The sequence below is a fragment of the Zingiber officinale genome, chromosome 7A, assembly GCF_018446385.1.
Source record: "Zingiber officinale cultivar Zhangliang chromosome 7A, Zo_v1.1, whole genome shotgun sequence".
In the NCBI taxonomy this organism is placed as follows: domain Eukaryota; kingdom Viridiplantae; phylum Streptophyta; class Magnoliopsida; order Zingiberales; family Zingiberaceae; genus Zingiber; species Zingiber officinale.
The window spans coordinates 131,749,183-131,762,999 of record NC_055998.1 but is presented as its reverse complement, the minus strand read 5'-3'; the positions used below and the strand labels follow the sequence as shown (position 1 = coordinate 131,762,999).

Sequence of the window (13,817 nt, the reverse complement as noted above, 5' to 3'; positions counted from 1 at the left end):
AAAATTTAGGTACAAAAAGTCCAAAACCAGGTATACTTCCTTCTAAATCCAACCCAATGGTTAATAAATCTAGTATAATTCCTATCAAATTGAGCATTGTCTGTAATATGACTATCAATATAAGAGTCCATAAGTATTGAAAGATAATAATGTACGGGATATTCACATGATGTGATATACACTCATAACCAAATTTTAGAAGAGGTTAATATTTGTGAGTTGTTTTGACCATATCACCTTGTGTACATACTTGATCATCTAATATGGATTCAACTTATTTCTTGTAGAAATTCATGTGTAAACCCACTTTATTAGTATAAGGTATATATAAATTCACAAAATATCCACATGCTGGACGAACCAATATGAGAGTCAATATTAACATAAATAGAAGAGGAAAATGTATGGGATATTCACATGATGTGATATACACCCATAATCAAATTTTAGAAGAGGTTAATGTTTGTGAGTTGTTTTGGTCATATTACCTTGTGTACACACTTGATTATATATGTACACAATTTTAATACAATTTATAAAGCATCAGTTACAATTGGACACAATATAGGCATTAATTAGGATGTTGTAGAACCTACTACTTCACATTTAGTGTGGTCAATAACATCGCTAGTGATGATTATTTCCATCGGTAGGGCAAAAGTCATATTAACATAAATAGAAGAGGAAAATGTATAGGATATTCACATGATGTGATGTACACCCATAACCAAATTCTAGAAGAGGTTAATGACACTATTGCTCCACTTTATTAGGTTCAAATTTTCCAAAATTAAATATAATTGTATATTAATTTGGTATAATTAAATGCCCAAATTTATGTGTCATTGATCATATAAATACAATTTAATTATGTACAAAAAGTTCAAAAGGAGGTATAATTCCACATTAATTCAACACAATTTAGACTAAATCAAGTATATTTTCTATTCGATTGAGCACTATCTACAATAGGTTGATCAATCATCAATATGTACAAATTAGGTATAAATTATCCTAAATAAAGTGTAAATATAGTTTAATTGAGTATAAATATAGTTTAATTGAGTATAATTATACAAGATTTGAGTATCCAGGTACAAAGTCCCCTCATATGAAATATGTCCCTACCAAGCTATTAAAACAAAATATTTAACGGTTGTTGTGTATGTGATCCTCATGTGGGTGGGTAAAAAAATCTTAAAAGTCGAAGCAGAGGCGATAAAACCCTACCAAACCCTAATCTCTCATCTTCCACCCAACTCCCTAAAATCGATCCTCTCCCTCCCAACTCCCTCTCGCAAACTTCGATTTGTATCCTAAAAATGGTGGTGACGGCAATAGAGGCGGTGACAGCAAGATAGGTGGCGACGACAAGAGAGATTTGAGTGCTAAAATGGTGAGCCCTAAGATTTTATTTCAACATACTATTTTAGAAGGGATTTATGGTTGAAATGTTTGTTTATTGTAAATATAGGGGAAAATGTATATTGTTTTTGTTGGAAGGAACCCTGGTGTTTATGACAGTTGGGAAGAAACTGATGCTCAAGTTAACAAATACAGCGGTGCATTGTATAAATCGTATCTGAGTAAAGAGGAAGTATTGACAGCTTTTAATTCATACAAGGAGAGACAATGTGCTTTCTTCACCCCCACTTCCAAAAGATATTTGAGCTCAACTTCAGCGTCAACTTCAACTGCCTCTTCATGTTCTAATCAAATAAAGAAGCAAACTGAAGAACTATCTAAGTTAATCAATATTTAGCTAGAGTTAGCTGATGAATACTGTAAAAATACATCTAAGATCACTGACATGTATGAAGACTTAATAAACAAATTAGATTCTCTGCATGTTAGTGATTAATTAATAGACTTGTTTAAGTTAGATGAATGTATCTCTAATAAAAAAACATTTGGCTGAATGTACCCATAACTGTTTTCTGCATGAACTTGTTTCTTAATCTTTTCTTGCTTGTGGGAGCTGAATATGACCATCTCATTTTCTTATGGAGATTTTGTCATACTTAGTAAGCTCATTTAAAATTCATTATAAAAAAAAATTAGGTACAATTGACTCCAATTTAGGTGTATATATATATATTTACCCAATATAAGTAAAATTTGCAAACTATCGAGTACATTTGAAAGAAGGTTTGACACTCTTGTGACACCCTACTAAAAATACTACTTGATTCGTATATATAATATATCCAAATTTAAGTTGATTGAGAGATTGTGCATTGTATACCATACGCTCCTGGATATTTATTGAGGGAACATAATTACATATCATATATCCAATTTGTTAATACCAAACATGTCTACGGTAGTGCATGGGAATTTAAAAGTAATTTACCGCCTACGGTATCATATTTCAATTAATTGGTCATTATCATCATATACCTAATTTCTCAATATTTGTACTCATCCTTGCATATCACATACCCATTTTATCAGCATTTGTACTCAAGTTTTTGTTCAAATTAGACATATTCATTCATAATCCCAGCACTTGAACCAAAGTATACAAAATAGCATATATCAAATATCAAAACACAACACACATATTATTCATGTTCCTAATATCGTCCACAAACACAACAGTAATTATTACATGATACCAAGTCAACATAAACCACAAGCACAACTCATACATGTTTACATATAAAAACATAATAGATTATAGTATAGGTACTACATAAACAGACAAACCAAGTCTTGCGCAAGATTTTCAAAAATAGAACCATCATACAATGCGTAAATCACCAATGCTACTACTCGGTGTATGCCTTATAGTATATAAGACCTTGCTTGATTCCCCTTCTAGCAATCTTTTTTTCCTGCATAAGTGTAAAAAAAATGTATTAGTCGGGCTACTCACAAATAAACTAAGTGTCATATATTTACTAATAAATGACAAATCAAACACTTAAACACCATTTTAATAAAACAATAACTAGTTTGTAGTTTCTTTGCAGCTGCGTCTGTTGTGGCCTTTCTAATGACAACGACTACACTTTAACACATGTGTTTCAACTTGAGACGATATCCTCTTAGTCCTCCTATGACCTGGCTGACTGTGCACATCAGGTGCGTTTATTACATTTCCTTCATCAAGATTTGACTCATTAATGTCAAAAGTTGGAATTGAATTAATAATTTCTTTATATATTTGACGATATATTCCAGTCTTGAAATACTTGTCGCAAAAATCATACAACGATAATGACCTCGACTCAATAGTGGCACAAGCATGCTTGCATGGAAGCTTATTGACCTGCTAAGCTCTGCATGAATAATTCTTATCCATTAAATCAACAGCAAATGATTTTTCACCATTAACTACCTCAAACTTCCAATTACATGACCAATGCACTCTCAAATTTCGGGATTCAAGTTATACTCTAGCAATAGATTTCTCCTTTCTCGGACTTAAATCCTTAACCATCGCCAATGTTGATTCACATCGTCGGTGCATTATGTTCATGATCTGTATGCGTATGTGGTCCGCTATAGCCACAATAGGGAGATAACGAGCTGGTTTAACTCAATTATTCCAACACTCAGCTATGTTATTATTCATAACACCCCATCTATCACAAAGAAATAAAGCATTTGCCCAACTTTGAGGATGAGATTGTACAATAAACCCTCTGGCAAATGGCATGGAGTTGATGATATTGTTTATATGTTGTTCATTCTCTTGCAAAGATAGAGCATACGCAACTTTCTTGAATACCGAAGACCATTACTTTTTGTTATGTTTTGGATAACTTCACAATACCTAGAATGAGGCAAACAAATCATTTCAGATTAAAAACATGCATCTAGACAAAAGTAAGTAATTAATTATTTACCCACTTCACAAAATTATCCACTAAATGTCTCAAACAATAGGAATGATGACTACCCACAAATAACTGCTCAACTGCCTTCATAATCCCAGGATGTCTGTTCGAGAAAAAAATGAACTCGTTGAACGAAATGCTTTGACATGAAATTAGGGCACTTCTCAAATGATAACAAAATCATTCCCAATTAGTGTCATTCTCCGCATCCACTACAGAATAACCAATTGTGAAAAGATCATCGTTGGCATCCTTCGATACAGCAACTAGGATGCAACATTTATACTTATTCTTTATATGAGTCCCATCTAAAAAAAAGCAACGGCCTACAACCAGTAAGAAAACCAACTACACATGCATGGAAACAAATGAATAATCTTTTGAATTTAGATGTTACAGGATCAATCTCACACTCAGCAACACTGCTAGGATTTGTTTCTCGAATAGCACGACAATACCACTTAGCCTATCATGACATCCCTTCTCTGTGCCATGAATATCATGCATCGTTAACTCCTTACCTTTCCACACTTTGTGGTAGTCTAACTCTACCCCATAATCTCTTTGCAAATCTTTCTGAATTGTACAAGGGCAATAAGAGGGCTTTCCTCTCAATTTTTCTTTCACCACATTAGCAATCCAAGTTGCATCAGCTTTAAGATGCCCTCTACTACACAGATTGTTCTCACCACATGTATATCGCAGGTTGTATTTTTGGATCCCAAATATACTATCTGCTTTATATTTTGGAGCATAAATTCTCCATCCACAACTCCTTTTACTACAAATAACAATTACCTACTCGTGATCATTGTTTCTATACAAAAATGAATGTCTTGTAGCAACAGTATAATTTTTTAACACGTGTAAAATTAGTAGTATCCTTGAAATTTTGCCCTTCTCCCTTGATGTAGTTAATCCAAGCATCTATAGTATTCGGCAACGGGACTTGTTCGATCTCCTTATCACTCCTTGACTGTCTGTTCCTCCTCAACCCTTACTAGTTTAATACAATTAATGGTGTCAACTTAACTATATCATATACATTTGTGCTAGATATAACATATAATATTATCAAAACCACAATATGAAAAGGGATATAATATATGTTACCTCCCCAAATTTAGGCTGTCGTCGACATGTTCGTTTCTGCTCTCTACTCTCAAATCAATCATGCTCAACTTCATACACATATGAAAATGTATTATATTGAGCACACCATCATCATCGTTCAAAGTCACATACATCTTATATTGCGGAGCTAGGTATTGCAAAATCATAGATTCGAGAGTAATCTCCGCACATTTTTTGCCAAGACTCGTATATATATCCATCAAACTGCAACCACTGAAAATTGAAATCACAAACAACTGATTCTTCCACTTACAATTACCTAAAAATATAATGTTGTAAGTCCCACTTCCAGAATCCATTTTAACCTAGTCCATAAAAACATAACATTCATTTCAATCATATAAAAACTGAAGATCAAAACTTCATCATATACAATTCAAGAATTTTTTTCCCAGATATTTACTAATGATTTAAGAATTTTTCTATTAAAGAACAAAACAAAAAAAATTGCTATTAATTCATCTCTAAATAACACAAATCCAAACAGAAAACTAAACCCTAAATCTTATCTTGTTCACAAACCCAGTTTTATTCAACCTCACAAATTTTGAGCATCATACTGCTTAAATTGGGTATAATACTCTGTTTATTGATAAGCACTACAAAATGTCCATATATCTTATTCTTTCCTTGAATTGAAGAAGATGCAATACAAACTTATTCATAAATTTACAATTCCAAAATAGAAATTAAATTTTATTCAACCTTAACCTCACAAAATCGAAAACACCCATGAACTAAAACACCCATGACCTAAAGCTTCAATTTTTTGCACAAGAATAACAAATTAGTCGAAATCTAGGGCAGAAAATTATAACTTACTTATGATTCTTGGGTTGGAGGCGAAAGTAGGGTTCTGCCGGTTCTCCGATTTTTGCCTTCAACATCGATGGAGATGCTTTAGAGTCGATGTAAGGGGAGGTCAGGTCGTCACTGATGATTTGAAGGGGAAGTCGGGAACTACATCGCCTATGGCTTGGAGTCACGTAGGCTCGAAGTAAGGGGAGGGAGTGCATTGGCAGTTGGGAGAGAAAGGAGAAATACGCAATATTTGAGAATTTTAATTTAATAAGAGGGCAAGTTGATAATTTTGCATGGGTTAGAGAGTTGAAACAAATAAATTGATTTGGTCAGTAATCATGTCTGAAAGTCAATGAGATGGATGCTGGGGATGTGACACTCCTGTTGACCTTCAATGGACTTCACTCCGACCTGCAACACAAGCAGCATCAGTGCCAAGCCAGGGAAGGGGTCCCCGGTAATGGCCCTCCGACGCTCAAGTCAGTCTCCGGCGAAGAAAAAGAAGCAATAAGCAGAGCAACAAGAACTGTAGCGCAACAGTGAAATATCGCATACCTCCGCTGAAGCTTAGACCCCCCTTTATATAGAGCTTCGGTAGCGCGCGTGCACGCTTCCTCAGGCGAGCACACCTTTTGAAGCTTTCCTTGAAAATATGTGTCAGTAAAGTATCCCTGACATAGTACCTTAACGGGTTGAGTATATCTCTGAAGTGACAGTGGAAACTTCCGTCGTACGATTCTCTGTCTGACCATACCGCCTGTCAGCTACACTAGCTCCCAAAAGGATATCAAAAGGTAACATGCTGTGTCTATTGCTTAGTCGAGCAGAATAGTCGCTCAGTCGGAATTCTGCTGTCCACGTGCTGTCTGCTATCGGGTCGAGCGATATAGCCGCTCGGCCGGAAGTCCATCGTCTGCATGCTCTGTTGTTGAACTGAGCGAGATAACCGCTCGACCGGAAGTCCACTATCCGCGTGCTCGGTTGATGTCAAGCTTGCTGCTAGGCTCGGCATGGTTTCTGCATAATGCTCCCTTTGTCGTCCTCTCATTTGAGCGTCGGGTGCTCGGCTAATGGCCGAGTCAAAGGTGATCTTGGATCGAGCCTTTTCTCTCCCCGATCGAGACATGCTCATCCAATCGGCAAATGACTTCTAAGCGTTGATTGTCTTGACTTTGAACTCTCCTTTCACTTTCATCGTGGCAGTAGGGTGGGATCCTTGCATCAGTCAGGTATCGAAAATAAAGAAAATATGATACAGGGACTAAATGCAAATGTTTAAGTGTGGATGGAGATTTTCGAACAAGTTTGCATTAACTTTAATCAAGGATATTCGTAATTTTAACTACTATTTAACACTAACGGTCTATTTGGGAGAAGGTGAGGGAAGGAGAAGGAAGAGGAAATAAGGGGAAGGGAAACTTTGAACCTTGTTTGGGAAGGAGTGAGGGAAGAGAAGGAAAGGTAAGGAAGGGTAAGTTTTAACCTTCGTTACCCATGGAAAGAAAGATTTTCTTATACCCCGAATTGGAGTGCAAGGAAGGGGAAGGAAAAATAAAAAAAAATTTATTCCAATTTTATCCCTGTTCATAATAGTTTAAGAAAATTTTTAATTTCTAATTTTGCTATATCGTCGGAGTCTAATTTCCTCTCCTTTTTCACAACTCACTTGCTGCCAAATCATCAGAGGAGAAGATCCAACATATCTTCTAACTGAATTGAAGGGAGAAATCATTTTTGTCATCAAAATTTAAGAGGATATTCACTATTTTTTAATTTTGTCATCAAAATTTAATAAACTTTTAAATAATAGAAATTTTCATTATCAGCGTTATCTTTCAATTTTTTTTATTTAAGGTTTCTAAAATCATTATTTTCATTATTTCTCATTTAATTATTTAATTATCGATAATTTATTATTTTATTATGAATAGTATAAAAAGATTAATTTTTTATTATAAATAACTAATTTAAATAATAATATAAAAATTAATCGTATCATTAAAGATATTTAATTTATATTTATAAAATAAATATTAATATTATGAAAAATGTCTAATTTAAAAAGTAAAAATATTTTTATAATTTATCTATTTAACTTTCATTCTCTTTCCTTTTATCACAAACAAAGTAATATATTACGAACCTTCCTTTCCTCTCAAACTAAAAGAATTTAAATACTTTACTTCCCCTCACTTCCCCTTCCTTCTTCTCTCTTCCCCTTCACCTTCCCTTACTCCATCCAAACAGAGGGTAAAGATCTGATCTCCCCTCAGCCGACTTCTCCCTCCGTTCAGCCCCCACGCCATCGTCCTCCTCGGCAACCCCATCGCCCTCCGCCTCTTCGCCGAATTCGTCCGTCCATCATCCGACTCCGGGCAGACGATATCTGTGGAGAGTTCGTCGAGAGCCATGGCGGTGGAGGCGGTAATTTAAGCTGCTTCCTCACACCGTCGTCGTCGCCGCCGGAGGAAGCCATCTGCGAAGACAAGGCAGTTTCCATCGAGCCTCCGGTGTATCGAAGGAGCCGGTTGGAGAGAATTGTGCCACGGCAGAGGCAAATCCCGAGCTCTCACGGGCGAAGACGGATTTAGGAGCACGGAAGGGGGCCAAGCTCGCACTGGAGGTGGAGGCGGAAGACGACAACGAGAAGGTCGTGGAGGCAACGGATGCGGAAGAGTTCCGGCGAGCGGTGGAGGCGTTCATTGCGAAGCAAACTAGATTCGATGACTTTCCTTATAAAGACGTCGTTGCACGGCAGCGTGGTCGGCCTATCGGCGACGGACAACCCAAACTCTTCCTCCACCATCTCTGGGAAAATTTCTCTTCCACATTTACTCCATCTGTCCATTTATCTTCCACATTTACTCTATCTGTCCATGACAACCTAATAATAAACACAAGGCTAGCTTTACTTTTCAGACCTTCACTTCCATTTTCTTTACTAATGGAATTTCCTTATCGTTTTAACTCTCGACAATTAAAAAAGAGAGAAAGAGAGAGAATACTCACTCGCTGTATAATAAATTTTAGTAGTACTCTCGTTTTGATCAAATAAGAGGTGCAAAAAGATCTTAAATTATTTGAGGTTGTACTAGCTAAAGATAAGAAAGTCATCATCATCAAACTCAGCTCGCCTACTCCCCGTCTGGGAGTAGTGCTCCGGAAAGTGAAGTGGAGGATCGACGTTGAGGTTGAAGGCGTCGATGTTGCCGAAGTTGAGGAAGTCGAAGGGCATGGGGAACTGTAGCAGAGGACGGAGGTGTTATTCCGAGCGGTAAAGGAGTTGCTGCTATCGGCAAAGGCGGGACTAATTTTTCTGTAGGGGAAGTTGGTCACGGTCTTGCTGCCTTTAAATAACGGCGGAGCCAACACCGATGATTTACTAGGGCTCTGAGTCATGAGTATCGACGTCGACATTGTCACCCCGGACTAGCCGCCATGCTAACACCGATGTCATCGCACTGAGCTAGTTGCCGAAGCCAACTTCGTCGAGCTCGGATCTTTTGGACTGATTTTTGCGATCCAAAGGATGGTCTCTAGACATGTATTGGTGGAGATGAATGATCCCTGTCTATTTTATAAATGGGGGTCATGTATTCCACCAATACATACTTAGGGACCATCTCCTGAACCACACCCTAGACTAGCCATCCTTTTCTCACATTTTTTTAAAAATTTTTTCCCTCATTAATTTTTTACCACCTTCATTGGCTACCTGACATACACTCCAGGTAGTCATTAACGTGGCTAGCTCCGCCACTACCTTTAAGTTTGATGGCGGCATCGTCGTACCCAACCGCGGCTTCCTTCGTATTGAAGGTCCCAAGCTAGAGCCTAGAGTTGTTTTCCTCGAGAAGGGTCACGGATCTCCGCTGTATGTGGCTCCCTTAGTACCAGAGTAGACAGTCCCACATTGCAAAGAGTGTCAAAAGACTACCATCTGTATGCCGCCATTGATGGATCCTACAGGAGTCTTTTTCAGGACTGTCTAGTTAGCGCATGAGGTACTGCTATAATAAAGTTTGAGGTTCGAATTTTAGTATAATCGAGATAAATATCTTCTTTATGCATGAGTCATTATTTCAAAGGTTAATAGTCATCCGTGATATATCTCTTATATGTTGACTTTTAGACAGATTGATAGAGATATTGGTGATGAACGTAGTCAAATTTTACCACTCGATAGATCCTACAGGAACGTCAAAACCGTCCGTTGTTCTTCATTTTATTTTTAAATAAGAATTAAATATTTATCAATGACTCTAGTTTCTACACTTTCGAATAGTAAAATTATTTTTTTTATAGAAAAGATATTGATAATTATTATTTGGAAAATCAAAATAAAAAATAAATACATATTAGAATATTTTGATTAATAAATACAAAATATATTCTGATAATTTCGTGATTAGCAGGGGTTTAGCACTTTAGCCTATTGATTTTCATGGAGGACTCTCATCTTCTCTTAACGCTATAGGTTCAAGTTGAAAGCCCCAGCTTCGTGCGATGGGATGGTCCTCCATGCAATGAGAATCTAACGGATGATACGCCATTCGATTCATTTATACTTTCTCAATTTATACATTGATGTCAAGCTTCAGCAAGCGAATAATTGGAAATTCATTCTTGAATGTAGAAATCGAAGATTGATGAGAGAAAAGGGGACAAATGATAAATATATTAGGTTTTATCGTGAGGATATTTTGGAAATATCATTGAAATATTAGCTTCCTCGTGTGAGCACCCAAACTTTCCTTCTAGCTCATTTTGAGCCACAAAATTAAGCATATGAGAGTTTGAAATTGGCTTGCAAAGCCTTTTAATGGTGTGTGGCGAAATCCCATCCCTTTAAAATGGAGCTAACATAGGATGATGTTGTCACCGTAAGATTGGAATTACTTCACACCCAAACTGTCATTCTAGCTCATTTTGAGCTACAAAATTAAGCATTTGAGAGTAGAAATTGGCTTGCAAAGTCTCTCAACATGGTGTGTGGTGAAATCCGATCCCTTCAAAATGGGCAATTGGCTAACGTATAATAATGTTACCACCATGAGATATGAGGATCAAATCTATCCCGATTAGTGGATAGATATCTATCTTCCTTCATATGTTATTCAACTGCCTAAGACTAATAATTATTCGTAATTTATCGCTTTCGTATTGATCTGAGGATGGACTGACAGAGGTATTAGGATGAGCGAATCACTTTTTATCACCATGTGGTGAAATTCACAGCATAGCTGAGTCAGTCATCACATCGATTCCTAGTGAAATCGGAGGAAATACTCACATATGATGATGGTCTGCCTGATTTTCTGATTGGTACTCTATATAGGCTACATATGACCTTTTGCAAACTGCTGTGCGGTGAAACCCTCATCGGACGAGGCACGAACTTGAACTAGTCATGCTTGCGCGTGGATTGCAGATCTTTGCAAAGAGGAGGCAGCGCTTGCTTCTACGCCTTCTACCCAAACAACTTTATCTCCCATGCCTCCCTCGCCGTGGACCTCTACTATCAATCGCGGAGCAGGCACTCTTGGAACTGCTACTTCAATGGCTCTGCGACTTCTTGTTGTTTGTTGTTGTTGCTTGCTAAAGAGCTAGATGGATTGGTTTTGTAGGTTTCGGGAGTTGCAACTATGCTTATACTTATGCTTGAAGAGACAAGGGAGGTTGAAGATGGTCGACAACTCCAAACAAGACAATTTTATAAAATAGGATAATTGCAGACTAAAACCACCAAATCCTCAACATTCAACAATAAACAAACAACATGGGGAAGAGAAAACAGTTCCATTTGTACCAAAACTTGAAACTAGATAAACAAAACAGATCTCATGGATTAAAAAAAAATACATCTCATTTGAATTGAAGCTGAAAATGTATAGACTAAGGTGCCACTTACCACTCCCATTCAGACAGCAAAAGCATCGGCATTCTTTTCCTCCTCTGCAGCTCCAGCTGCAGTATCGGCCGCTGCTTCTGCTGCAGCATCCATAGCACTAGCTGTAGCATCTTCCTCTGCCGGAGGCTGCACCTGCTCCTCCTCTGGCAGAGGCTGTTCCACATAGTCATTCTCAAATGCATCTACTGGCACCTCATAGATTCGCACTTGTGGCTTAACTGGGTCCTTAACAAGAACATATTTCCCTTCATTGAGCTTCATGCAAAGGTCGACGATTGACTTGACGATGCCCCACATGTTGGAAGTGTTGAGATTGATTTGGGCTGAAAAATCCCTAGGCTTGTACCCAATCACACTCAGAATAACATGGTTGTAATGGTCTCGAGGGTGGACTCTAGAGACATAACCCAGCTTCATCAAATCAGCGCCGGAAAGTAGTGCTTGAGCAGTCCACTTGGCAAGCTTGTTGGCATTGTTCTTGAGTTCAGTTGCGAGAACTGCTCCCCTTTGTGTCTCAAGTTTCTGCCTCCAATCTAACCCAGTGTACTTTGGATCAAACTCATTGAGGGCGTTCAGTGTCATGAAAGCTCGCTGACCCTTGACATCGGTGATGCTGTGCACCTCACAGCGGGCAATGAGTTGGGTCTCATCATCAAGCTTCCAGCGGCGGTATCGGTATGCAACAGATGCAACTTCTTCACCTTCAGAAGCAAAGGGGTTGGGCTCATCGAATGTAATCTTGTTGCCATCACGTAGGAGGACCTGCTGCGAGAAGTTTTGGTTGATGTAAGTAGCCTCAGTGGAGAGGGAGAATGCAGAGTTGATGTCCTCCTTGGCATCAGGGAGGAGCTCCTGCGACGTCTCATTGACCGAGAGAAGGTCGAGCTGGGAACCATCACGCTTGTCGAAGAAGAGCTTGTTGCCAACACGCTGAATGATAATGTCCCACGAGTAGACAGACCGTGGGGCGCACATGAGAGCGGAAAGGATGGCGTCGGTGGCAAAAACAGTGGCCTTGTCGTCGGCAGCGAGGCGACGTATGACGGGGTCGTCAGTGGTGGTGACCTTGAAGAAATTGCGAGACTTGAACCTCTCAAGACGGCGCTCGTTCTTGGGGTTGATGCGGTCGAAGGAGCGATCATAGAACTCCAGGCCGCCACAGACAAGGAGGTCCTCAGGCGGATCAGGAACGGAAAAGGAGAGCTTTGAGAAAGTGGAGAAAGGAATCTGGTCGAGCATGGTCCATTCAGGCTGGATGTCGACGGAGGACTTGAAGACAGGAGAATCACGCCGATTTGGGCCGCCACCAAAACCACCTCCTGCGGCAAAGCGATGGTGGAGGTTGTAGAAACGGTCGCGGCGGGCCCGTTCCTTCTCCGCCTCACGCTTCTTGGCCTCAACCTCCTCATCGCGGCGCTGCGGCAGCTGCGGCCGCTGCTGGAAGCGCCAGCGGGGGCCGAATTTGGGGCGCGGCGGGGGCTTGCCGTCGACCAGGCGGAAAGAGGCGTCATCACCAGCGCCGGCGGATAGGGCAGAGGACTCGTCGAGAGCGAAGTCGAAGACGGCGTCGCGATCTCCACCGGCGGCCGATCGAGCGGCGTTGGAGCCGAAGTTAGGGTTGCGGGTCCAGTCGGCAACGCGGCCCAGCTTCTCGGAGCGGGAAAAGGGGGCAAAAGGGATGTTGGCGGGTCGAGTGGCGACCCTGTCGTTCCCGGAGAGGAGGAGCGGCGCGGGATTGGCATCGGGAGGGCCCCATCCGTCTAGGTTGAAGGGGATGACGCCGACGTCGAAACCCATCGCCGGATCTGCTGCTCGGTTATTGCTAGGGTTTCCGATCGGGAAAGCGGCGGTGTGAAGAAGCGAAGAATCCAAGTTACGTAGGGTTTCCGTTTTTAAGGAGGGGACTGGGGGCTAAATCTAATCGGATTTATTACTATAACAGTAGGATTTTTACTAAATCCAATCGGGTTTCGGTTAAACAAATGAGCCAATTTTGAAAAATGATATGCTTTAAAAAAGAATTTTAAAAGAATATTTAGATAGATATGTAAAATGAATGGAACTTAAAAAAAATAAAATGATGGATTATAAATTTTATGTATTTCTTCATATTTTCTTAAGATTAT

At 39.3% G+C, this 13,817-nt stretch overlaps 1 protein-coding gene across 1 annotated transcript; it reads right to left on the bottom strand.

Annotated features, from left to right (window-relative positions):
- Positions 1–11,509: 11,509 nt before the first annotated feature.
- LOC122002607 (eukaryotic translation initiation factor 3 subunit D-like) lies at positions 11,510–13,567 on the bottom strand. The gene has a single exon (XM_042557834.1). It carries the CDS (start codon positions 13,486–13,488, stop codon positions 11,701–11,703), a length of 1,788 nt encoding a protein of 595 aa, XP_042413768.1. The 5' UTR covers positions 13,489–13,567; the 3' UTR covers positions 11,510–11,700.
- Positions 13,568–13,817: the final 250 nt, after the last annotated feature.

Coding starts and splice junctions, on each gene's coding strand:
- LOC122002607 (XM_042557834.1), bottom strand. CDS start 13,488: ATGGGTTTCGACGTCGGCGTCATCCCCTTCAACCTAGACGGATGGGGC.